Source organism: Ylistrum balloti, unplaced genomic scaffold (genome assembly GCF_031769215.1).
Source record: "Ylistrum balloti isolate Yb309-2 unplaced genomic scaffold, AGI_CSIRO_Ybal_v1 Utg369724, whole genome shotgun sequence".
In the NCBI taxonomy this organism is placed as follows: Eukaryota; Metazoa; Mollusca; class Bivalvia; order Pectinida; family Pectinidae; genus Ylistrum; species Ylistrum balloti.
The window spans coordinates 3,676,067-3,699,472 of NW_026781942.1; the positions used below are offsets into that span (position 1 = coordinate 3,676,067).

The 23,406-nt window shown below is 35.6% G+C and overlaps 1 protein-coding gene and 1 pseudogene across 1 annotated transcript; one reads left to right on the forward strand and one right to left on the reverse strand.

The window, feature by feature from the left end:
- The first annotated feature begins 1,007 nt into the window (after window positions 1-1,007).
- Window positions 1,008-1,795, forward strand: LOC132565541 (uncharacterized; annotated as a pseudogene).
- A 7,960-nt stretch (window positions 1,796-9,755) lies between these two features.
- Window positions 9,756-18,525, reverse strand: LOC132565542 (sodium- and chloride-dependent taurine transporter-like). The gene is made up of 15 exons (XM_060230190.1): window positions 18,480-18,525; window positions 18,052-18,225; window positions 17,344-17,475; window positions 16,850-16,994; window positions 16,519-16,620; window positions 16,028-16,160; window positions 14,927-15,061; window positions 14,229-14,332; window positions 13,270-13,394; window positions 12,887-12,999; window positions 12,054-12,191; window positions 11,830-11,932; window positions 11,011-11,111; window positions 10,564-10,734; window positions 9,756-9,836 (listed from the first exon to the last, which is right to left on the reverse strand). Exons 1-15 carry the CDS (start codon window positions 18,523-18,525, stop codon window positions 9,756-9,758), a joined length of 1,803 nt encoding a protein of 600 aa, XP_060086173.1.
- Between the last annotated feature and the right edge of the window lie 4,881 nt (window positions 18,526-23,406).

Here is a 23,406-nt window from a genome sequence, read left to right on the forward strand (position 1 = left end):
AAAATGAAATTTTGTTCAATGTGAAAAATCAACTCTTTATGGGACAAAATCCATTATATATTCAAATGTATTGGGCTAAGAATGGTAGAAACGAGAGATAATTAATTTTGCCTTATGGAGTATTTCACATTCGAATAAAACAGTGTGTATGGTATATGTAACATCCATCTTGTCATCAAACCATGTTATCGTTTTATGATATCTCATGTTATGGATGTTAATGTATCTACGAATATCAAATAATAATAATTTAAAAACAAATTGTCATATTATCATATTTCATTAAGATTTGTAATTGTTCGAATTCTTACCTGTAACATCCATCGTGTTGAAGCTGTGCAAGACAGAATATTACCAACCGAATTGATATATTCAACCCGTCTCTTCTGAACTACTGACTTCAAAGTCATTCAAACTACACCTTTACATCCTAATTTTAAAGGGCATATTAAAGTGATACAGCACCAATGGTAAAGATAATAATACTTATCGACAAATGTATATGACATCGCAAGATTTAATGTCTCCTGTAGATTTTGCTTTTATAGCATCAGTGAACCTTTAACGTGTGACTTTGCATCAATCAGGATTTAGTGACGTGATGGGTTGTACTGGACCACCTTACTGTGTCTGGAATTCTTACCTACATTTTATTTTTATCGTTATTTAAATTTGGAATGTAAAGAAAAACTGTTAGGAGTTTATTAAAACAAAATTTAAATAAATGTACATACAGATTACTGCAATGATATACTGCATTAAATGCCAGGTTATCTGAAGGCTTGATTTGATTTGATTGATACTGTTTAACAGCCAGGCTCATTTATGGTCTCTAGATGTTTATGAGGTGAGCGCATGTTTGTTTTTGGGAGGCTGCAATGTTTTCGTGCATGTCTCGTTAAGCAGAAATAAGAAACTACCAGGTTCAATGCCGGTATTTCGTGGCTCGGGAACGGAATCAAGGCTTCCTTACAGGGACAAACTCACCTCTAAGTTGATGATTGAAGATGCCTAAAAATTATATCGTGGTGAATGATCTTGCAATATTTCTATCAATCATGGTAGTTCTAAGGTAATTAATGAATAACCGTATATTCATTCCCAACATGCCGGTCTGGGTCACGTAGCACCTTGCTGTCTGTTTCAGCTGTTCTTAGTTCCAATTACGGAAAAATGGATTTGTTAATGCTATTCACCTACTTTATGATTATAATTTGGTATAATTTGGTAGTGTCAGGATACCATTGTATGATGATGAAACATATCGACGCATGCTTTGAATGTCAATACCTACATTTAACAAGACTGTCCAGAACTTCACCCTGATGGCCATGGTTGTAGAGAACCAGTCTTTGTAGATAAACAACAATTGACCATCCTCTGGTAAGTTAATGGTGTGGATTCCACGACAAAAACTGCTGATCGCTTTGGAATGTCTGTATCTACAGTAGATTCTTGTCGGGTAAGGTAATCTCAGCAATACTTTTGCTGAAACACAGACTTATATCCTGGTCAAATGCACAAGAGATGATAGATGAGGAGGACAAGTTCAGTCGCTGAAATGATTTTCCTGGAATAGTCTGTGCTTTGGATGGCACATATATTGCAATACAATCCTCAAATGAACACACAAATTATTATGTAAATAAAATATTTCCATTCAATATAACTACATTGTGTGTGTAAGTACAATAAGGTGTTTACAGATGTCTTTGCAGGATATTAAGGCAGTTGTCACGATGCCCGTGTGCCTAGATATTCTGACTTTTGGAAAAAATGGCTTGACAATTTGTAAAAAATAACCGCCACATGGAGACAACCTCTTTGCAAATGACTCTTTGTCTCTATGACAATGGTCATCTTCTTGAAAAACCGCTACAATATTTATCAATCAAGCAACGTGTTGTAATAGATAAGGGTATCTGCATTATTAGCAGGTAGAATTAATTGTATATTTCATAATACAGTCCTCGTCACAGCAATTTAGAAAAAACGCAATGCACTGATCGGCGAACTTCAAGATTCACGATGAAAGGCGATGAATTATCACGATTCAATCACAAAAATTTACGGTGACCTCATGAACCGCGATGAACCTCCGCGATCGGAACACGGTGGATCGCGAGTCGTCAGCAGGACTCACTCAAGCGATAAGTGACATGCAAGATTTCGTCTATGTACTTGTAAAGTATTCTCGAAAAGAGTGTAACGAAGGGACGTAACTCTGGCAGACCAGCGTACCATAAGAATGGGTCGATAGGGAGTCATTTGCATTCTTTGTTTGCGATGTTATAATCACCTTCAAAATTAGCGCATCAAAAAATGCGGAATACGTCGGTAGTATGGAATTAAAAATTGTTGTTCTCTGCTTTTTAATTCCATACAAATAAGTTAGAATAAAAGTGTCGTTTGTATACACAATATAATTTGATTGTGCTATTCGGGAAACTTTTTTGTGTAATCCCTTAACACTAACTTCATTGATAGATATCTATGCTTATTTGTCAGTACTTCTATCTGAAACTTTTGTTTATTTAAGTTTTTTTTAAACAACAGATAAACCGCCACTCAGTTCGAATAGGCAGGTGATTCGAATTTTTGCAATGAAAATGATAATGATATATTTGTTGACTCACTGCTAAATTTAACCCCTTCATAATTTGCTTTTATATATAATTTGAATTGTACAAACACATCTTGAGAGCGTTCATATGGCTAACTATTAAAAGGGTTAATGGCTGTGCTCTTTAAGTGGTTGATATTCACATCATCAGTAAACAATGTTTAAAAGTGTGATTTTTTTTTTTTTTTTTTACTTCAGTTTTCTTTAGATTATATATACATGTAACCCTGGCAAAAATACTAGCTGTGATATGTCACTCGGCTAGAAAGACCTCCTTTTTAGATTTTAGCGTTAAACAATAAGTCAGCGGTCCCGGGTTCCTAGCGGAGGCATTGATCTGATACTGACCTCTGTTACTTATATAAAAGCTTTGTCATGAGTAACATCTGCCATAAGGTGTACAGATATTTCCGCTCGTTGACTATGTCCAAATATAATGCAGTTCTACTGTTGTAGTGAAATAGACCAGACCATTTGGTGCCGTAGATTTCGAGTCCACACATCATTACATGTATAGCTACAGCAGGTATAAGATATGTACTATTATGTTATCTTTGGGTATTATTAGAACGTCACTAACGTCGTGAATGCAGAAGAAGCGGATTTCACTGTGGCCTCAGACGAACACTTGGAGGTATTTAATCAGTAATGGACATTTATATACACTTGCATTTATTTCAACAGCAGATAAGAAATAAAAGTTCAGACATTATGTAAATCTAAATATTCATACTCGATGGAGATTTTCGAATTGCATAAGTTGTCTGTGTGTTGAATTTTGGAATTGGTGAGAAAAATGTCAGCCATATTGTTTTTGAAAATTGAAGTTTGTTATAACTCTTTCTCGAGATTATTGGATGGTCCATTCCCATTGTAGACTCCTCTTAGTCATCAGTTATACATTAAAAATGGATTACAGTATATTGATATATTGAAATTGGAGTAGTTGCCTAAATTTAGGTTCGCTCCTGTCCAGTGTTTTGGAAGATAAGAACTCAACAAACGTATTGAATAGAATTATTTGGTATATTTATTCATAAAAGAATGAACAGCATTAGGTAAAATTTACCTAGTTACACTTCATTCTACGAACATAAACTACCTCTTATTGGAGATATTTTGAGAAGTAAGTTCTCTTCAGAAGATAGTAGATCTGTTGCCAAGTAAACACCAGTTGCTTCCCTTGGACCTTGAAATATCATGATCCTGTTTATAATTATTATATTACATAGGGATAAGAACTGGAATGACATACTTGTTCCCTTTTTAGGCTATATCGTCTTCTTTCGGGATCATCCCACAATGCATTTCGAAAGTAATATTACACTCAGTACAAAATTTCATAGTCGCTATAGTGATCTCATTGAGAAATATTCTCTGTATGTGACATGAAGCTGGACGTATTTCATGCTCGTTACGGTTTGCCTGTTGGTTCCATTGTCGTATACCTTGTTCTCATTTGTGAACGTGGCGTTACTTACTATGATTGATCAATGTTTGCATGGCGGGTGTTGTCGACGGAGCTTACTCTTAAGGAACACGTGGTCTTATTCTCTTTGGAGTTTTTCAGGAGTCTCCATATAAATATTTATTTTGTTCATATTTTGCCCTAGTCTTACGGAATTTGAGTTTGAATTATGTTGCCATGTATTTTCTTGATGCTGATAAAACCTCAGATACCTAGAACATCATACACTGTAGATTTGAGACTATTCTTAATGTTATATGCAGATAACCTAATGTTATTCTCAGAAACAGTGGATAGTTAACAAGAGTTTTTAAATAATCTGGGGTGTTATGCTGACCAAAGGGAAGTAAAGTTAATACCACTAAAACAAAAATGTCGTATTTAGCAAGGGAGGGGGGAATATATAATGATAAAATATGGACTTGAAATGGCAAATCAGTCAGTGTTTGGTGTTGATCAATTAATGTACCTCGGCGTTCAAACTTTAGCTTAAACTGTAAAACAATGTCCCATTTGTTTAATTGAATTAATTGACGCACGGTACAGTATCGTACGCACAACTGTGCGATAGGATCGCACATTTTGTGTGGTTTGGTAAAATGGTTGGCTAATATTACCGATTGAAAATTTAGCGGAAAATTCGAGATGTGATTACTAAATAGCAATCACATGAACATAAAAATTTATCGGTAATCATAAAAGTCATTTTTAATTCGACAGTTTTCGAAATATAATCTGGACCTGCGTTAATTAGTCTTGATGTATATAATTTTACACTACCGAAAGTGGCGAGTAGTGGTGCCTCGGGCAACAAAAATTTACCCGTATGTGGGTATATAGGTGACAGGTCCGGGTCCGTACCGGCTTGGTTTACCTGTATATGGGTATATAGGTGACAGGTCCGGATCCGTACCGGCTGGGTTTACCTCTATACGGGTATATAGGTGACAGGTCCGGGTCCGTACAGGCTGGGTTTACCGGTATACGGGTATATACGTGACAGGTTCGGGTCCGCACCGGCTGGGTTTACCTGTATACGGGTATATACGTGACAGGTCCGGTTCCGTACAGGCTGGGTTTACTGTATACGGGTATATACGTGACAGGTCCGGATCCGTACCGGCTGGGTTTACCTGTATACGGGTATATACGTGACAGGTCCAGATCCGTACCGGCTGGGTTTACCTGTATACGGGTATATACGTGACAGGTCCGGGTCCGTACCGTCTGGGTTTACCTGTATACGGGTATATACGTGAAAGGTCCGGGTCCGTACAGGCTGGGTTTACCTGTATACGGGTACATTGGTGACAGGTTCGGGTCCGTACCGGCTGGGTTTACCTGTATACGGATATATACGTGACAGGTCCGGGTCCGTACCGGTTGGGTTTACTGTATACGGGTATATACGTGACCGGTCCGGATCCGTACCGGCTGGGTTTACCTATATACGGGTATATACGTGACAGGTCCGGATCCGTACCGGCTTGGTTTACCTGTATACGGGTATATAGGTGACAGGTCCGGATCTGTACCGGCTGGGTTTACCTGTATACGGGTACATTGGTGACAGGTTCGGGTCCGTACCGGCTGGGTTTACCTATATACGGGTATATACGTGACAGGTCCGGATCCGTACCGGCTGGGTTTACCTGTATATGGGTATATACGTGACAGGTCCGGTTCCGTACAGGCTGGGTTTACTGTATACGGGTATATACGTGACAGGTCCGGTTCCGTACAGGCTGGGTTTACTGTATACGGGTATATACGTGACAGGTCCGGATCCGTACCGGCTGGGTTTACCTGTATACGGGTATATAGGTGACAGGTCCGGATCTGTACCGGCTGGGTTTACCTGTATACGGGTACATTGGTGACAGGTTCGGGTCCGTACCGGCTGGGTTTACCTATATACGGGTATATACGTGACAGGTCCGGATCCGTACCGGCTGGGTTTACCTGTATATGGGTATATACGTGACAGGTCCGGTTCCGTACAGGCTGGGTTTACTGTATACGGGTATATACGTGACAGGTCCGGATCCGTACCGGCTGGGTTTACCTGTATACGGGTATATACGTGACAGGTCCGGGTCCGTACCGTCTGGGTTTACCTGTATACGGGTATATACGTGACAGGTCCGGGTCCGTACAGGCTGGGTTTACCTGTTTACGGGAATATACGTGACAGGTCCGGGTCCGTACCGGCTTGGTTTACCTGTATACGGGCATATACGTGACAGGTTCGGGTCCGTACCGGCTGGGTTTACCTGTATACGGGTATATACGTGACAGGTCCGGGTCCGTACCGGCTGGGTTTACCTGTATACGGGTATATACGTGACAGGTCCGGGTCCGTACCGGCTGGGTTTACCTCTATACGGGAATATACGTGACAGGTCCGGGTCCGTACCGGCTGGGTTTACCTGTATACGGGTATATACGTGACAGGTTCGGGTCCGTACCGGCTGGGTTTACCTGTTTACGGGTATATACGTGACAGGTCCGGGTCCGTACCGGCTGGGTTTACCTGTTTACGGGTATATACGTGACAGGTCCGGGTCCGTACCGGTTGGGTTAACCTCTATACGGGTATATAGGTGACAGGTTCGGGTCCGTACCGGCTGGGTTTACCTCTATACGGGTATATACGTGACTGGTCCGTGTCCGTACCGGCTGGGTTTACCTGTATACGGGTATATAGGTGACAGGTCCGGGTCCGTACCGGCTGGGTTTACCTGTATACGGGTATATAGGTGACAGGTCCGGGTCCGTACCGGCTGTATACGGGTATATAGGTGACAGGTCCGGATCCATACCGGCTTGGTCGCCTGTATACGGGTATATAGGTGACAGGTCCGGGTCCGTGCCGGCTTGGTCGCCTGTATACGGGTATATAGGTGACGGGTCCGGGTCCGTACCGGCTTGGTCGCCTGTATACGGGTATATAGGTGACAGGTCCGGGTCCGTACCGGCTTGGTCGCCTGTATACGGGTATATAGGTGACAGGTCCGGGTCCGTGCCGGCTTGGTCGCCTGTATACGGGTGTTTTTGACTCAAATAAGTTAAGGAATCGATTCTTATTCCATTCTTCACTTTCTTTGTCTTGTTTTTGTATTCCACTTATACATGGTACTTTGTATGACAAGGTACTTTGTATGTGTACACAGGTTGTACTGATGAATTGAATTAAATATTATTAAATGCCTATACTTTTTGGTAGTAAAGATATAACGGATATTTATCAGCTTCTAGTGGACAGTCTAATAGGCTTTTGGCGTAGTCAGAGAATTAGTCGGATACTTGAGATCATGGCGGCTTTGTATTTGCCACTAGAACCGTATTAGCCAATCAGCGTCGAGCAATAACGTGATAGTGTAGTCCTCGAAATTCCTTCATGGAATTTTGCAGAATAACAAATGTAGATAAAGGTAAATATTATGTTTCTATGGTCTCCACTTTCCTTTACAAGCAATAGCCTTGGAGCACGTTAACATACATTAAACGAGTCTTGTTGTAGACTTCAATGATGTAAGCATTCAATTTTAAATGTTATACGTAACAAAACACCAAATTTTGACCATTTCTGTCGTGTCAATGTCGTTCATTGATTACCGCTGCTGATGGAAATTCAGTCCCTCTGACTTTCCGTAACTTGCATGCCATGTTTTGTTTGTTTAGTTTTTGTTTTTACTTTATTCAAATGATGTCATGGTTTACAATTGTACTTGACGCTGTTCTAAAATTTGGTATTTTATTATGGGTATGCCTCATCTCCTCTTCTTGAGTTGGACTTTCCATTTCATTACTTTGGTTTTCCTCAGTCGCCACTTAGGCTGACCGTCCGTACGTTAATTTATTTCTTTATTTATCTTCATTTATGGTTTTTGTTACCTGTTGAATAGTGTCCGTGTCTGTCCATATTTGGAGGTATCTTATCTACAATTCCAGAGGTGTGACAGATGAGAATGTCATGAAAACGTGAGAGTGTATTTTGATAAAACTCTTGTACATTTGCTGGACATCGCAAACGGCCGAGATAAGACACCCAGGACACATCCTCACGAGTCCAGTTGTAGACGATAGATATGACACTATAGTACTCTACACAACTATTAAATTGGTGAAGGTAGTGACGTTATGTAATGCCTTGAATATTACAGTCAATATGTTCCGGGTAACGCGTATCTATTTCATTATTCATAACATTTATATCATTTCCGAGGAAAATGTAACTAAGGCCGTATTTTTGTATACTTCAGCGGTTTTTTTATGTTCCGTCTTATAAATTTGGCGTTGTCAAACAACTCAGCATATTAAAGACCTCTACAGAATATAGTTTATTCTTCAAATGCTGTGATATCCATTTAGCTTGGATATTTTGCGTTAAGCTCGATTCCCTTATAAATACTTTCAAACACCATAATGGTTAACAGACAAAATATTAGTAGATATTTCAGTATTTGTTCAATAGCTATACAACATATTACCAATAACTGCTTTAGATTTTAATATAAGAATTAGCTTGTTTGATATTAAAAATGTCACGTTCTGAGGTGTAGTCAAATACTGATATCGATAATGAGGTAAAACAACCTTATCAATCCTCTGATATATCTAATGTTAATTCAAAGAATATAAAGAGGAGCGGAGTACTATGTACCGGCGAATTGTCGTCTCAGTTTAATTTTCGCCATTTTCTTCCATGAGCATGAAGGGCGGACTTAAGGTGGGAAAGAAAATTTGTTACACTTATATGATTTTTTTATGTATCTGCACACTACGACAAGAAACGACACAACAATGAATATGAATAAAAAAGGTCAACCTTACAGAGAGGGTGACTTTGTATTTATTTATGAAATTAAAAACATATCTTACAGTTACATAAACCATAAAATGAACAAAAGATTATTTTTCAGTAGTTATAATAAAAAGCCAATGAGGGGTTAACAAAAAAAAAAAAAAAAAAAACGCCACAAAGACGTGATAAAATATCTTCCCAAAAAGTCGAAAGAAAATTTGTTGCACTTATATAACTTTTTTATGAAATTATCAGCGGGAGAAATGAACATGAAGCAATCTTGTGTTATAATAGTACATGGGCAAAAATAATAAGGGGCGAAGATATCGCGGTATACCGTAACTAAATAACGAATTGATAAGGCAAGATACAACGTAAATATGTAGCTTTTATGTCTCTCCCCCCCACCTCTCCAAAAATGTTATGTAAAACAATTACGTCGAGAAAATATCAAAGGTTGAACCTATCAACCATGTTAACATGATTTTATAAAATGATCACGTAAATACCAGTACTATTTTGACATAGATAATAAAACAAAACACATGAATCAAGGCAAAAATTACAGTTGGAGTTTTTATGGGAACAAGTATATAACGATGAGCAAGAGAATCATAGTTCCCCTTTAAGTGTAATCGTTCTGTTCTTTCACAAGCGATAGAGCGTATGCTGAATCGTGATATAACCTTTGTCATGAAGTTATTCAAAACTGTAATTCCTCGTAATGTTCTTAGACTTTCAATATGATATATCCTTGGTGTATATAAAATCCACACATCAAACATGTATATCTTGAATAATATCGTGGTATCCATTGGTGTTTTACGTCACAAGATTTCCCACTAACAAATGTCCTGTTAGTCGTTCCTAGCCTTAATTCTCCAGCTGGGGTGGATCTGATGTTTCCGTAACACTGGTGTCGTCACTTTTCGCCATCTCTGAAACAAACATAAATAGATAGTTTTTCTTGTTGCAGTTTACACCCTGGTATCGCTTATATATTCCATAAACCAGTACAAGCAATAAGTTCTGCTTTGACAATTTGAGATAACGATTTATCATCACATGTGTATATAACAACTCCTTTGTTCTCCTTACCGTTTAAATTCAATTATCATTAAAACACTTCCTTTAAAACTCTGGTATCGAGTTGTCTCTGATAACTTTGCATTTTCATCTATATCTTTTTAAACCACGAATTTTCTCAGACAAATAACAATATCTCCAATGAAAAATGTAAATGTTGATGAAATATGAAATTGAGATAACATTTTGAAACAACTTATAGTATTCGAGCATAAAAATATCAGCGTCTCGTCAAATGGAATGCTCATTGTGGTTATTGCAATAAAGGTATGAAAAGTCGGATTGATGACGACCTAATAACGATAAATATTCCAGGACAATATCAATAACATCAGAGGTCGTACAGCATAATACACACGAATAGAACAAATACTAATGTATATGCGATTCTTTATGTCCTGCGTCAAACATGTATCTCCAGAAGAAATTTATTTGAACCGTAATATGTAGGCCCTCTTTTTCACAATGAGGTTCAGTAGGATTCATTACGGGCAACAAGATGACACCCATGCCCATCGTCTCAAATCGGAAACAGCATGTCTTATGGAATATGTGTGTCCTATACATTATCCACTATACCTTCACAAGTGTGCCTTCCGTGGTTGCCAGTTTGAAGATAGCATAAATAGGAATACACACCATGGACGATAGTGCCAACAGGATACCGAAACCCTGAGCCCAGGTGGGGTACTCGTATGTCTTGTTGTACTTAAGTGGCCGGAACATGATCAACTTAGATAACAAAAGACTCTGTAATAAATGTATAATGTTAAAACATCTGGTAAGAATTTAAATTTAATATGCATATTTTAGCCTAGAAACCGGTTTTGTCTCTAACAGTTTCATATATCCGTACTAGCATTAGTCACACACCATGCGGTGTTGAACATCACCAGTAAAATCAAAATATAGCAACTCAGGACATTTCAAAGGAGGCAATACTATTATGTTCATCGATATGGGCTTTCTTCATAGAGTGAAATTCAGTTTCTCGACAACTACAATAAGTTTATTGCGCTTAATTACCATACACAATAGAGGTGTTGTGTACTTCCAACAGAATTGTAGATATGGGTTGATCCTTGAACCTATCATCATCTCAATGGCATCATAGAACCGGTCAGCACCTTCAGAAAAGATTATTGAATGTGAATTATTGTGAATTAGCCACTCTCAAAAGTCACAAAACTCACCTTGATTTTGATTTTGGAATTGTTTTCGATATTTAACCAAAATATTTCACTTTATGAGGAAGCTTTGTAAGCATCGAAAAGAACATTATTCACTTGTCTGTCGCTTTCTTCCTTATAAATTTATTTAAATGTATTACTTTCTTTTTGCCATGTTATGAGATCATCCAAAAGAAGAAACAACTGAATGCTTGAAAAAGACAACCTTCACAGAACATATCTGACATTAGTCGGATGGAGTGCAGGAAATATGTATCGCGATTGGCTCTTGTATGAACTTCAGTACTCACTTTTGAGAGCTGTCATTATTTGACCTTTCCTAGAATCATATGTTGGATGGCATGTCTAATCAAAAGCTGACATCCCTTCCGTTTCATATTTGGTCTGATCTTTTCCCTTTTCCAAAATGTTTTAGGTTGAATCTCTTTGCTTATACATATGTATTGAATATCTCGGTTTCTTGTAATTACAACTAACTACACATCAAAACACAACAACAGGTTTGATATATATTATCCAGTCAGGTGGTGTGCCTGATAAGAATAGATGAAATTGCCAATGACAGGTTTTGTGACTGACTTGATGAGCAATGTATCAGCAACCATGACTTGTAAATCTCTAGAGCGATGAATTTAAAGCAGAATATCACATTTACCAAACACCCAAGCAATGGCCACCACCTCCCAGAACACTGACCACAGAAGGACCATTCCACTGGCGGAGTAGTAGTCGAACAGCTGGAATACATACATTCCTCCCTAAACAGAAAAAGTGCTTTAATTAGTATATCGCATCCATATTGGTTAAAAGCAATGCCACATTTGGTAAACATTTCAGGTTCACATGCTATTTTATGGATATTTATGGAAGAAAACATACCCTTGATACCATTGAAAGTCCCACTAGAAACGACATGAGACAGTAGACAGCTACTATAAACACCCGTCGATTTCCTTTTCGTGAAAAGTTTGGAAATATATCCATGAATGCGGTAACAACAGATTCCACTCCTACAAACTTTGGAAAACAAAACAAAACGAAATAAAATGCATACAACAGCATAAGCATGAGATTAGTCTTTGAAAATCATATATTGGATGGAAACTGGCACATTCATAAATTGGCTACTCACTCGTTCTGTTGAAAAAAAAAGTATTCTAAAATACTTGACATCGTTAACTGGAGTCCTCAGTGCTTGTTTTTTTATTTTAATGAAGCTCAAAGGAAAGGTACTTTCTCGGTCTTTTTGTATCCTGCTTGATAGTATTATCGATGGCAACTTTTACTCAATTCATTAAGGTCTTCATAGTTTGACATATATCGTGAGAATGTCATTTACAATACTGCAACAATCATCGGATTTATAACCTCATTCTGAGGGCTCTCTGTCAGTTAACATATGTTGGTATCGTTTAACATCAAGTAATACAAAAATATTTTTGATATACTGCCAAGTCACATTTACCAACATTCATGTTCATTAGACGGAGGACGCCAGAATCTTTCTGCAGTCAAGTGAAAAATCTTATCCTATGGATGTACAATACTATAAACATATGGTGAAATGTGATTGGTGGCCATTAGACCCCCAGCCTATCACCCCTGCGAGGTAATAATATTTATTGAGATTATACTTGATATAGTACAGTTACTATGTTTGGGTAAAAGGTTCTCGCTATACATTAAACACAATTGCTTAAACGCGGACTTACTTGACTATCGAGGCCAAGTAAAAGTAACATCAGAAAGAAAAGGGCAGCCCACAATGGGGAAATCGGCATCTGTGTCACGGCGTTAGGATAAGTAATAAAAGCCAATCCGGGACCTGGAATGGAGATCGAAAAAAAACAATGTAAAATGTAACTCTGTGATCAGGTAATGTTTTTATTAAGGCTTACAAGGACTTTTGACGTTGAAAACGTAATATTTAAATGATAACATCATATTTGAGGTGCACATTTTTTTACGTAATTTGACATGAATATGTTTTTATCTTTTGGACATTTTTTCATATATTGCGCTAATGTAGCGAATCAATTCAATTATGCTATTAGAACAACTTAAACTTAATTTAAAAAATAAATGGAGGCATCACCAGCGTTAGCCACTTCTGATATAGGAATATTGTGATGTTTGGACATAAATCCTAGTACGGAAAAGACGGCGAAACCCCCGATCAAACTTGTTCCACTGTTAATACAAGCCACAAAGATGGCGTCCCTGTCAGAAAAAATGAAGTTATAATAGGGCGTGGTATCTCTGATTATACTTTCGAGCTGAAAACAAAAATCTTCGGTTATCGTTTTTGTTTTTTTAACATTGCAAGATTGCATCAAGTACTGTATAGCCGGATATTTCGGCAAGGATACAATTTTCACAAACAGTCATTATAGAAATCATGACAAGTGGAATAAGAACTAGCAATAAAATAACGAACATTTGCTAGCGAGACAAACATTGTAGTACGCCAAGTGTTAGTGATCAATCAAATTACACGTCCACTGGTTAGATAGCTCACAAATGTCCCTATAAAAAATAACACTAAGTAATAACCCGAACTCAAATTCAGTCAGCTAAAGTACCAATATTCAAGGTCATAAGACGGAGGACGCCAGAATCTTTCTGGAGTCAAGAGAAAATTACTAGTCATGATAATACTGTCCAATTAAAAGCAATTTCATTCTTTTCTTTTTACTATCAGTAGACGAAATGTTAAAGCCATCTTAATCAATACATGTTTTAAAAGTTACCGAACAGCATAAAAAAACCTATGCCTTCTCTATGGAAATTGGTATTCACAGTTGTCACCTGGTGGTAACGTTATTTTGCATACCGAAATTACCAGACAAGATATGAGTTCCAACAGTAAATATCACTCGCAAATTGTTACAGTATATGCTGTATCAGTTATACAGATGCTTGCCCTGAAATTATGATTTGTAATTAGACGCTTGTTCCATTGATACGTCAAATTCGAAGATGTCAACATCGATAAAGCGTCTTCTGTATTCATTCAGAGCGTATGTATGATTCTAATCTGTTAAAATATTTTACCTGTAGAAATTGGTTGTAAATTTGTTGTAACTCCCCAGAGTTATAATTTGATTGAGGGCAATGGCGTATGTGAAAAATACCTGTGTTCCTCCGTCCAGCCAAACCTGTAAAACAAGTGATACGATACACGTATATATGTCTAACGTTGATCGCTTGTGAACAAAGGTACTCGTAGTATACACATTTTCTATGTTACTGATGACATAAGTAAATTTCATTCCGTAGTGTTAGGATTTTGAAGATTGTTCAAATTGTACACATCTACAAATAAAAACCAAACAATGAATCAAATTAAAGCCGGAAAAAGAAAATGACAGAAGAAATTATACAAATTTAGATACTGAAATGATTTAGCCCAGTAATTAATAAGTTTTGTAATTTTCATGCATCTTATTATTTCAGAACATAAATTAAGTGTAATTTTCTAATGTACAATGAATATCATAATGCTCTTATTGGGATAGCAGCTGGAAATATATTTTCAAATCACGCGACAACAATATTTATGGCATGTATTCATTATATTGATAACTGGAAAGTCTTTTCATATAAAGATATAGATATCATAATGTTTTGTATAATGTAGTAATATTAAGATTCTCCGAATATCTTTAAAACACAGTTTTAATTCCGATAAATAAATTTTCGCTATGATAGATATATCCTGAAATTCTATTATGGTTTGGTCTCGAACCTACCTGTATATCGGCAAGTCTTGACAGATCCGGTTTAATGTAGTACACTACACCTTCTCTGGCGCCATCTAGCGTCAGTCCTCGAACCAGTAGTATACTTAGTATGACGTATGGAAATATGGCAGTGAAATATACGACCTAAACAACAGAAGTCAATAAAACTTTCACCGTTTACGTCAAGCCAAACTTTTTTTCATTTAAAATGATAAGGTGTGTTCTTCTATCGAGCTTTAGCTACCTTTAACTTCTAAACAAATTTTAAGGTAACAACTAATCAATCATCAATTTGCAGTGTTAACCTTTTGCTCTTTTTATTAGTATGCCATTTTATCAACAATCAAATTCTTGGAAAACTGTATTTACTACAAAGTACAGAAAAAAGGCTTTGCTTCTGAATATATCACCATGTATACATTTATGCTATCTATTACACTGTTTAATAATGTTAATATTATAACTAAATATGACATCAATGTTAAGTATAGTTAAATGAAGCATAATCGAAATTACAATGTAGTCGTGCCAAATTAGTACTAAATGTTTCATACAAGAACTAATTACACCCGGAAGCCAAATATAACACGATATTTTACAAAAAGAGCTCGAAAGAATGGTAAATACGTATTCTACTTATAGTTTGAACAGTTTGCTGAAATGCATTAAGCCAGAATAGAATCAATATTAAAAAACACACACAACAGAAAAAACATTTATAGAAACTATTAAGAGTTCAGAGGTCTAAAATGGATCGAATTGATATCGTATACTATAGAAACATTTCATGAAAAACAGAACAAATTCCATTTAAGACAATTGGAAAAGTTTGCTGAAATGCATTCAAGGTGATATACTATCATCAGATAAAATCAACAGTTGAAAAAATATCTCCTACATATTTATAGAACCGTTCAATAATTCAATAGGACTAGTTCTCGTTATGATAATTTCAAAAGCTGTATACTGATTTCATTTAAATAAACTCAATATTTGAAAAAAAAATCTCATACATGAATATCGAAATATTTTGTGATTTAAAGGACCAGACAAACCAACACGAGTATGTACGGTTTGTTTATGACATTCTAATCTAACATTTGGACTTACCTTACCAGTCCATTTAACCCCTCTCCAGACACAGAAATATACAATGATCCAAACCAAAAGTAGAGACAAAGCTAGCTGCCAAATAATACCACCACCTTCTGTGATGTCTGTGGACAACTGTAACACTCCTCGTCTGTAAACAATTATCATAATATCACTTACTAATAAAGCGTTCGATCTTATCACAATTTACATTTGTCGGTACAAAATATAGATGAAACGCTTGTGAAAAAGACAAAACGGATTAACATCTTTCAATAAGAAATCTAATCAAATAAAGTTGATGAATTAGACTGCGTTATACAGCTGCTCCATCCGTTTAGACCTCGTAAGCAAAACTTTATCCTAAATACTTAAAATCTACACCATTGTGATATATATTACATTGTAACTATAAATGGATATTGTATATGACTTAGTCAGCCAATGGTGATGTCCTTTACATAACAAACCGTAATGATAATTGTTTACGACTTAAATAATTGTCATACTCCCAGAACTCCACAGCAGGATCGACACCAGTACCATTAGATTTCAACAGCGACATATTGGTTAAGGCGGTGATGTTGATATCTTCACTGTACGGCATACATCTGTTAATATAATGTACTATGAAGAGATTGTTTTTTTCAAATCCTTTGATCAATGATGAAATATTGTTCATTTTATTTTACAAAGCTTACTCGAGAAAAAATAAAGAGACAAAAAAAAAAAAAAAAAAAGAGCAAAACCTGATATTTTGCATGTTACTTCAAATAAATAGATGTTGATTTAATATATAAGATATAACCTATTTTTGTCTTACACTCAGAAAATAATTACCTGTGGGTGTTCCATTCATTATTGCAGTCAGACCAGGGCAGAACTGCTTGTAAACTCAACACAAAATAGTAGGCAGCCCATGCCATTATCAAGATGTAGTAGATGTTCGCAAGCGAGCTCGTGATGATATTAGATATTCCAATACCTGCAATTTAAACCAATTATTTGTAAGAAATAGTAGAAACAGGAAAATTTCATAAAAAAGTTTCCCTTTTTCTTAACTTTTTAGGAATATAACTAGAATTTCTAATATTCTAGAAGGAAGAATCAGCTGTAGGATGAGGTTTAACTTTAATAGATGAGTACCTATTAAACTATTTTTCAAAGATGTTCTATATTACACTCAGAAATAGAAGTATTAAGAATTAGTCATTTCAATACCTGCGATGTATTTTTTGGCTAAAATGTACCTTTTTCTAAATCTGGACTTAAGGTGTTATTAATCCTTAAAACGGAATAGGCGAAAAATGCACAGAAGCTTAAGTTTCAAATACCTTGGAATACGGGACAAAGTTTCCAGGTTTTATAACCTGAGAGACTCATGTACTGGCCAAGTCCCATCTCAAGCATAAAGACCGGCACACCACCCAGCACGATAAACGTTATAAACGGTATAAGAAAGGCACCTTGAATACAAAGAAACGATTAAAGAAAATTAAAGAAATGATAAAACATAATCTACGCGTCCGTCTGAAAATGAAATTAGATGTTTTCGTAACAAAATAGTAAAAGCGACTAAATGACTCATAACTGATTAAAACATTATGATATTTAAGCATCTGTCAAAAGTTTCTGTCGATTATAATATTTGCATAAGTATTTTTTAAAATAAACGTCAAAACATTGTTATAATATAAAAGCGAATTAACACTGATTTAGAAGTCGTCAAGCAGCGGATTAAAACGAAATTCCCAAAGTTCACGTGATAAACTTAAAAATATCCGCTAGAAGCAGCGAATAGCGTTAACATAACAGCGAGAGTCAACCAATGTCGTTTTTCCTCAAAAAAGGCAATAATTTTGCGAATAGTGTAATCTTATGTGTTACGAAATCGCACGCATTGAAAAAATAGCGAAATCTAAGCATTTAGACCCTTCAAGATGTTTTACATTGATGATGACATGTTAGAGTAAATACTTTAAAAATGTGCTTTGGCTTAATATTAACGGGATGTTTCAAGATTAATCATAAATTTTACTTACCCCCTCCATTTTTGTAGCAAAGATATGGAAACCGCCATAGATTACCAAGACCCACTGACATTCCCACACAGGCGAGGATGAAGTCCATATTGTTTGACCATACTTCTCTGGAGTTGTTGTCCTTTTCATTTCCCTCCTCTTCAAACGTCTCAGGAATTGTTACCTCTATGTCATCTACACAATGTGTAAAACGTAGGCAAATTTTAAAACAAGAAAACCATAAAGTCTGGCAGAGAGATTGAAGACCAACATTTTCCCAAAAGTGCTTTTCTACATGAACGTGTCTGTTGGTAGTATTTTGTACAGCCTATGCACATTAGTTTAGAAGTCAGGTTAAAGTATTAGGATACAACTTTATTTTGTTTTGATTTTGTTTATTTCCAGGTAGTTTCTTTTAGATATTTGTTTTGCTTTATACATGTTCTTACTTAGTTCTATAAAGTGGGTCTGTTTTGTCGAGTAAGGCTTCTCCATTCTCCATTTTTATTCTAGTACAGTGGTTTTGCATGTATATGCAGTTTTATGTGTAAACTTTAGCTCTTCTGTATCTAACTCTTAGTTTGTATTGAAATACGCTCGTCAATTGTGATTTGTGTACAATTTTCTATGTGCTTGGAAATATTCTAGTTTAATTAAGTCTAACATCTCGCTAATTTCCTTTCGAAATATTAATAATGTTGTAAATTTCACTTGACATTTGTCAAACCACTCAAATCCATCTAACTGTAAAATACATGGCGCTGTGTTGCTATATATATGAAGATCATTTTTGTTAGTTAAGACCGCTACATTCAACAGTGAGCAAACCGTACACTCAGTTGAAATTTTACAATTATGGGAGAAAAGGATTGTTTTGACGAAATAGAAACTGTTTAAATTGATTCATAACACACAATTGATACTTTCTTCTTTATCTATGATGATATTTCAATGCTGTTTTCAAGAAAAAAATGTATTTTATATTTATGATTTTACATGTTTTTAATGAAAACATTTTTAATGAAATTCCTCAGAAAGATTTCTAGTGTCATGATTCAACCTTTTGTTGCCTTTCATGTCATAGTTCAGCTCTTCATAACAGGGCGCTATCAATAAAGTCTTAGTCAATATAATTATGTTTTATCGGCGACCAACTAGGCGCACTTTTTATATGAGCCGATGGTAAGCCGATACTATTTCTAAGGCGTTTAATCATAGAGATGCGTGAGGTTCTGTAATTCCTATACTGATTCCGTAGCGGCCTCTGGAATGAACAATTGAAATAGCCTGTCCTGTTGTCAGTTGTTCGAATATCAAAAATAATTTAGTGTTTTTTCTACAACTTATTTTGTCAAACATTAGGTTAAGGTCTTAATCTAAAACCTCTGCAAAAAGCAGATAATTGATACAAAAGATAGTACATATTCAAATGTAGTTCCATCTTTGTAGGACTCGTCAGTAATGCTAAGGGTCTAAGGTTTGAAACCTCTACTTTTAACAAGTATTTACAGATATTGTCAAAAATTATAAATTTGTAAGTGGACAAGAAATCCCTGCTATTAACTTGAGAAATACAATCCTTTTTTCACATAAACTACTCCCTCCTCTTAATCCAGAGACTGTTTATGATATTGTAGAATTTTACACGCACTGTTGAATACGGAACATTTTGAGTGTAGAAATGTACAGATATGGGTTATGTTTTCGTTAAAATATCACGTTATCTAAGAAAAGTATCTTTCCTAAAAAAGGATGAACCGTCTATAATACATTCTTCCCTTTGTATAGTCACATATGCTCACTGTATTACTTATATATATATATATATATATATATATATATATATATGTATATCATCTTTAAAAGTATTGAGATATAATTAAAATTGAAATACAAATATGTACACGCACCCTGTAAGATCGTTTGATTAACTCAATATACATTGACGACAGCTGTTATTTATAATAATGTAACGTAATTACCACATGTGTTGCCGGCACATGTACACGGACCAGTGAACATCTAACACATTACCTGTATCATCACACTCATCAAATATATAGCCGGACTAAATTGTACGAGTATATCAAGTTATGCTAACCCAGGGAAGGATAGGCCAACAAACATTAATGCAGACGTCGTCTTTTTTCTTCTTCTTTTTCATACATTTTACTGTTGATATTAAGGTGAAGACTTCGAGATTAATATTTTCTTTAAAATTTTAAATAAATAATTCATGCATGATCATTTACCTGCAATATAGCCTTTTAGGTGAAAAGCCAATTGTTATAAACCAGGTAAACACAGGAAGATATGTCTTCCGTCATATTCTGCACGAGTCTCGCGTTCCTTTCTGGAATAGGCCAAATTATGATAATTGAAGGATTGTTCTTTAAGTAATCATGTAAAACGAGATTTTTTTTATTTGAATGTTTCGGTGAATGTGATATATGAGTGTTTATAAACATGAAGTGTATTTCAAAATGGAATATTTGTAGTTATATCAGAATTTGAAAAACAGAGTGGTGGTTTCCTAAACTTAATGCTATACAGATAAAAGACAGTGAAAAATATCGAAGAAAAAAAATATCTGTAGACCTGTACGAAATGGGGTCCATAAACTTATAATAGCAGCAATCAATCCATTCAATTGAGATTAAAATACAAAGGCATACATACACATTTAAAATTTTATTTTTATAGTTGACTGAAATGTGATACCCGTTTTCTAAAATATATTATTGCATAAAGTTATATTTGTCGCGTTTTCTTGAAGCCGAGTACAAAACAGGAGTCATTACCGCCTGACCTCAAGGTTTTAATAGACAAAAAATAAAAAGTATTCGTCATGGCCACCAGAAGGCCCAAAATGGTACTGCTCCTTTGACATTTGACAGCCTGACGTTTTCGGAGAGACATCGCTTGGTCAGCTAAGCATGTTCACAAATAATAATGCAAGTGTGAAATATGTTATAAATCAATGGAGTTTTAGTCTTTCAAATCTAAATGTCATTTGTACTCACTTTTTACTATTGTAACACCTCGGATCAAAAGATTGGTGACATATGTTTTTGTGCTGTCTGTTTGTCAGTTGCCAACTTAAATTTTGCCCATAACTATGGCATCGTAAGAGGTATGGCATTTATATTTTACATGTTGAATCCTTGTGACAAGACCTGTACCGGGTGTACCCTTTTTTGACCAAATGAATTTTGCCGTGACCTTTGACCTACGTTGAATTTTTTTTAAACATTGGCCATAACTATTGACCAGGTGACCTTGACGGGGGAAATTTACTACAATTCAATCATGCATGCAGGAACACTTTGATCAGGTCAGGATTTAATGTCAATCAAATAGTAATTTTTACAAACAGGTTACGGAAATTGATGTGGAAGTTGAAAATTGTAAATATATCGACAAAGAAAAAAATTTAAAAAAAGGAGAAAATATCAACATGAAAACATAATCATACTCCAATTCAATAAAACTAGGACAAAATATAAACAAACGAGGCGTTCCGGAAGTGTGCGGTCAACTAGCGTCAAACACGTCCAGCTTAACATCGTATAAAGAAAAAAAAAGAGAAATGTTTCACAATGAGATCACTATTTAGACCGCAAACCTTCCCAATAACTTCCATCAACCTGCATCTTTTGAAACTGTAAGTAACCGTGATAATGGGAACAGGCCCTTTAATATCGAATCAACTGCGACATTTGAACACCACATGTTTGGGACGGAGGGCGATTACTCCCCAGAAATGGAAAATTCTCAATAGCGAAATTGACACAATCACATTTATTATACAGCTTGGTGGGAAGCAGTTAAAATTGGATTCCATGTAGGAAAAGATAAACGACTGATGAAGATGAGTCTGTCATTTGCTTGATTTCTATTTTGTTAGGTAAATACGACAGAAGTTGTCAATAAATTCCTTGCTATTTAAAGACATCATTGATATATGCCTGACTATGAAATCAAACGGCTTTGCAGGGCCGTTGGGACCTGATATGATACATGTAACTCTTCGATAAATTAAGCCTTGTAATTTAGTTTTCAACGGAATCGAATAAATTGACAACGGAGATAAGGAATGATTAATTTTGCAATTTGTCAGGAAAATTCCAAACTCAAAAAACAAAAAAACTAAGACAAAATATAAACAAAAGAAATATTTACACGGTCATGTACACCTTGGTCAATCCAAGTAAGTAATGTCACGTTCTCAAATAAGAACAAGGTGTAACTAATAAGGATCAAATACGTCCAGCTTCATATCGCACAAAGAAAAAGCGTCTTCTTCGATGAGACGTAAAATTTCCTCATAATTTTCATGTCATGTACACCTTGGTCAATCCAAGTAAGTAATGTCACGTTCTCAAATAAGAACAAGGTGTAACTAATAAGGATCAAATACGTCCAGCTTCATATCGCACAAAGAAAAAGAATATTTCTCGATGAGACAGTAAAATTTCCTCATAATTTTCATCAACCTGCATCTTTTGAACCTTGTGTTTGTCAGTCAGTTGTCGACTTTTTGCACGAAAATCGTGATAATGGGAAAAGTTCCTGAATATAGAATGAGCTGTGGCATGTAAATACAAAAGATTGAAGATGCACGAATATTGGTATCCACAAATGGAAAATTCACAATAGGGAAATTGAAATCATCACGTTTATCATACAGCTTGATAGACTATTCGTACGTATCATAAAACTGTAGACAAAAGTAATGATCCAGTCATGTCTGGGGGCACAACATTTGACAGCTGACTTCGACAAAATTTAACAACTATTTTGAATAAGTAAAATTACACTATTTGGCGAACCGTTTATACTATTATCCTCGTAAAACCCATTCTACCATAAACAGTTTTTGAGTTTGACACAATTTAATCGTTATATCTGTTCAGTAACTAACTACAAGACATCCGTGGCATTCAGGAAAACATTTGACACGGTCTGGACACCTACATAACAGTAATGTTATTTTTACTATTATAAAAAAATGAATATGATAACAATACTTGCAATCATAACATTTCCTTAATTAGTTCATCCATGTTTATATTGTCTATCATTCTGAATGAAACTGGGAAGTCTTTTCGTAAAAAAATACAGTTGTGGGATGGCACAAAGTTACACGGTATGCGCACGATGTATGCACGACAGGGACGATTGAACGGACTATGCTATCGCACATTTGTGCGCACGTTATGCGATTCTATCGTGGTTGATATGTATTACGAAATGACGTATAATTAAGTATGGGATAGGGTTTATATATTCTTTTAGAAGTATAAGACTACAAATATATAAATATCTTAATTAAACCATAGATATATAGGTTAGACACTTATAGATATATATAAG

Bases quoted from the DNA above. Each gene is read 5' to 3' on its own strand.
- LOC132565542 (XM_060230190.1), bottom strand. From the start codon at position 18,525: ATGGAGAAGCCTTACTCGACAAAACAGACCCACTTTATAGAACTAA. The intron at 15,062-16,027 runs GTAAGTCCAAAT...TCTGTTGTTTAG, and splicing joins GGGTTAAATGGACTGGTAAG to GTCGTATATTTCACTGCCAT. The intron at 11,933-12,053 runs GTATGTTTTCTT...TTTTCTGTTTAG, and splicing joins GACTTTCAATGGTATCAAGG to GGAGGAATGTATGTATTCCA.